General features: G+C 53.6%; 1 protein-coding gene across 1 annotated transcript in view; it reads right to left on the bottom strand.

Moving 5' to 3' along the window:
* The window catches only part of LOC109530293 (cullin-1), a 6,386-nt gene extending 4,045 nt beyond the window's left edge, over positions 1-2,341 (bottom strand). Inside the window, exons 1-7 of the mRNA XM_019893897.1 lie at positions 1,981-2,341; positions 1,616-1,790; positions 1,352-1,519; positions 854-904; positions 674-764; positions 370-533; positions 144-306 (exon numbers count right to left, since the gene is read on the bottom strand). Of these exons, the coding sequence (XP_019749456.1) occupies positions 144-306; positions 370-533; positions 674-764; positions 854-904; positions 1,352-1,519; positions 1,616-1,790; positions 1,981-2,120 (952 nt within the window). The 5' untranslated portion in view covers positions 2,121-2,341. The remainder of the gene's footprint in view (positions 1-143; positions 307-369; positions 534-673; positions 765-853; positions 905-1,351; positions 1,520-1,615; positions 1,791-1,980) is intronic.
* Between the last annotated feature and the right edge of the window lie 848 nt (positions 2,342-3,189).

The raw sequence follows: 3,189 nt of genomic DNA, 5'->3' as shown, positions 1-3,189 counted from the left end.
AAGCTTCTTCAGCTCTCCCAGGCCGTCCGTGATGCGGGACACCAGGTTGTACATGCGGCCCAAGTCTGACGCACACGCAAGAGCCATCAACACGTCGTTCCTTCAAAGCAAATGGTCCCGTTGCCCCGCCCCGCGCGGCTTACCTTCATTCTTGTCAGCATCCAGAAGGTTCTGGAACTCGGTGTGAAAGATCTCCAGGTGCTTCTCGATGAGGACCTGCTCGCACTTCCTGGCCAGCTCGTCCTGCGTGGACTCGTGGAGGTACACCTGCACGCGCCGCTGCTCCTCCAGCAGCCGGGCCTCCGCCTAGCGTCAAAGCCCACCGTTGACGTCTTCGCCGTCGCCATCGGCGCCGAAGTGCGCGCCTACCTTCTTCATGTACTCGGTGACGGGGTTCTGTTGCAGGAACTCGGTGCTCTCGCGCGTGTAGAAGCGTTCCGTGTCGGTCAGGAACTGGCACTCAAAGTATTCCTTGTAGACGGACAGCGTGGGGCCTTTGGCGAAGGCGTCCTCCTCGTTCAGGCCCAGCTCCACTAAGGCGGCGCACACACACACACACACACACACACACACACACACACACACACACACACACACACACACATTTCAAACAAACGTGATTTTGTGATCTTTGAGCGTGCGAGTGCTGGAAGGCGCCGCTGTTCCAACCCACCGTAAGACTGGACCACGCCGCTGATGAGGCGAGTGTTGATGGTCTCGCCATTCCTCTCGCGCTCGATGAGCTTCAGCACAGCGTTTGTAACCTGCCGCACAAATTCCACATCCAAATACGGCACATGACAAGTGAGCAGGTCAAGTCAACACACACCCACACACACACACACACACGCACCTGTTTATTGAGGGGTCGAAACAAACACTCCCTCCAGGTGACCAGGGCCAGCTGCAAACAAGAACACAGCGGCGGACGTGGTTAGCGGACGGCTGAGGAAGAGGACAAGAAGGAAGTGGAACAAGGGCGGAGAACAAAAGCACGAAGAGGAATCTTTGACTGCTTCCCCAATGAAGAGCTTTTTATCAAGCGGACCACTCACTGAAAAAAAAAATCCCTCTGTCGTGATGAAAGGACGAAATCATTTTGAAGGCCATGAATGATGTGACCGACGTCACATCATTTCAACGTAGCAGATCAAAATGTGTTTCAGCGGCCGTTTTGTTTTGAGTGACATGGCCCTCAAATAAAATGATTTTTTTCCCGATTTGCTTGATGAAAAGCGCACGTCACAGCGGCCAAGTGACGAGAGGACTCGCCCAACGAGCGAATGGGCAGCGAGGGCCTCGGATCCCAACCCCAGCCACGGAACGGAACGGAACGGCGCTCCCTTCTGACCGAGTAGATCTCGTAGATGCCCTTGCGTCCCTCGTCACACTCCCGTCTGACCCAGTGGCGGTTGAGGTAGGCACAGATCCCGTTGAGGACTTTACTGGAGAAGCGGTAATCCTCCCACTGCTGAGTGTAGAACTTGAGCACGCACTCATCCATGAGGTCTTCTCCGTCCTGCCGCGCCACACCAGAGACGTGCGTTGTGTTGCGAGCGCTCGCTGTCTTTTTTGGTGAGCCGAGTGTCGAGACGCGGCGGCGGGGGGGACTCACCTTGAGCAGGCTTGTCAGGTAGTTCTTTAAGAACTCCTTGAGCCTCTTGTAAAGCTCCAGTCCCACAAATTGGGCTCCGCCCGGAGTGCTGGACTTTTTGGAGGGCTTGCTGGGGGGCACCGAGCCCCTGCCCTGGCTGGACTGGTGCACGCTCGTGCAGTAGTTGTACACGTGCCTGACGGGAAGCGTTAAGGCAACAATGTGGGTGCATGCATGGCATTATCTTCTCACTCAGCATGAGGAGGAGGACAGACTGACAGAGAAAGCGAGAGCATGAGGTAGAGAATAAGAGAGAGAGAGAGAGAGAGAGAGAGAGAGAGAGAGAGAGAGAGAGAGAGAGAGAGAGAGATATGGGTTGCGGATACGTGTAGAGTTCCATGTATCTGGACTTGGCCATGCTCTGTCTGGTGTAGACCTGCTGGATGCCGGCCCGCAGGTCGTCCCAGATCTGGTCCAGGCCGATCGGCTTGAGGCCGTGCGGGTTCTGGGTCCGGTTGGACGACATGGCGGCGGCGGCCGAGGCTTCCCTGGCGCTGCTGCGGGGTGGTGGGGCCGTTCTCCGGCGAGAATGCGGGCAGAGCGGCGCGCGGCTCTCAGAGTGCGCGCTCCATGGGGGGGCGGCGTTGGCGACGGGGTGGGGCAGGGCTGCGCTCCCGCTGTGCACGGGCAGGTGGCGCTGTGTGGCGCTCCTACACCGCAGAGCTTCCGCGCTCGTCACCAGCACACCTGGGGAGAGAAACGGTCAACTGATGGGACTTTGGGAGGCTGATGTCCATTCGGATATTCGGCGAAATTCCATTGCGAGAGGCTATTTTTTGGCCATTGCAGTCCAAAAATATCTATTGAATAAAACAACTATTTTTGGGTGCCATCGCATAAAAGCTTCAGTAATATGGATTTGACCCCGTGTTGTCATTTATAGCTATGGCCTTTCGGAAAAACACAGCAGCTCAGCAAAGAAGCGCCATTGAACAAATTTCAACATATACAAAACTCAACTCAACTGTATTTATAGAGCACTTTCAAACAGCCATCGCTGCATACAAAGTGCTGTACATGGAGCAATTTAACATATACAACAAACAGTTAAGCAAATCGGTAATAAAGACGGTAGAAAGCACCGAACAGCAAAACCAAGAACAAATCTAAGTCATCCTGAGTCAAATGCCAAAGATAACAAGTGAGTTTTGAGGGGGGTTTTGAAGATGGGCAGCGAACAAAACACACAAAAAAAAAGAGATAACAGGTTTCCCTCACAAAAAAAAAAAAAAGGCCCTTTTTTAAAGTGGGAATTCACAGAAGAATTCCAATGATGCCAGTAAAGGAATTTAAAAAAAAAAAAATCTTAATGGATCAATTGTTGTCCCGGTGCGACCGAAGAGCGCAGGAGTTACGCGATGGGCTTCACAGTTTGCCGTCACGCAGCTAATTACAGATTAGTCCACTAAACGCCGCGTCAACACCACTTCTGTTTGGCACTCCTCAATCTTCCTCAATCTGTCAAGAACGTGCATGTGAGCCAGCGTCTACGAGAAGACAAGACGGAGAAGCTGCAGCCGTTACCATGACAACAA

Source organism: Hippocampus comes, unplaced genomic scaffold, assembly GCF_001891065.2.
Source record: "Hippocampus comes isolate QL1 unplaced genomic scaffold, H_comes_QL1_v1.1 scaffold348, whole genome shotgun sequence".
In the NCBI taxonomy this organism is placed as follows: Eukaryota; Metazoa; Chordata; class Actinopteri; order Syngnathiformes; family Syngnathidae; genus Hippocampus; species Hippocampus comes.
The sequence above is the reverse complement of the archived record's forward strand: the minus strand, read 5'-3'. Positions and strand labels throughout refer to the sequence as shown.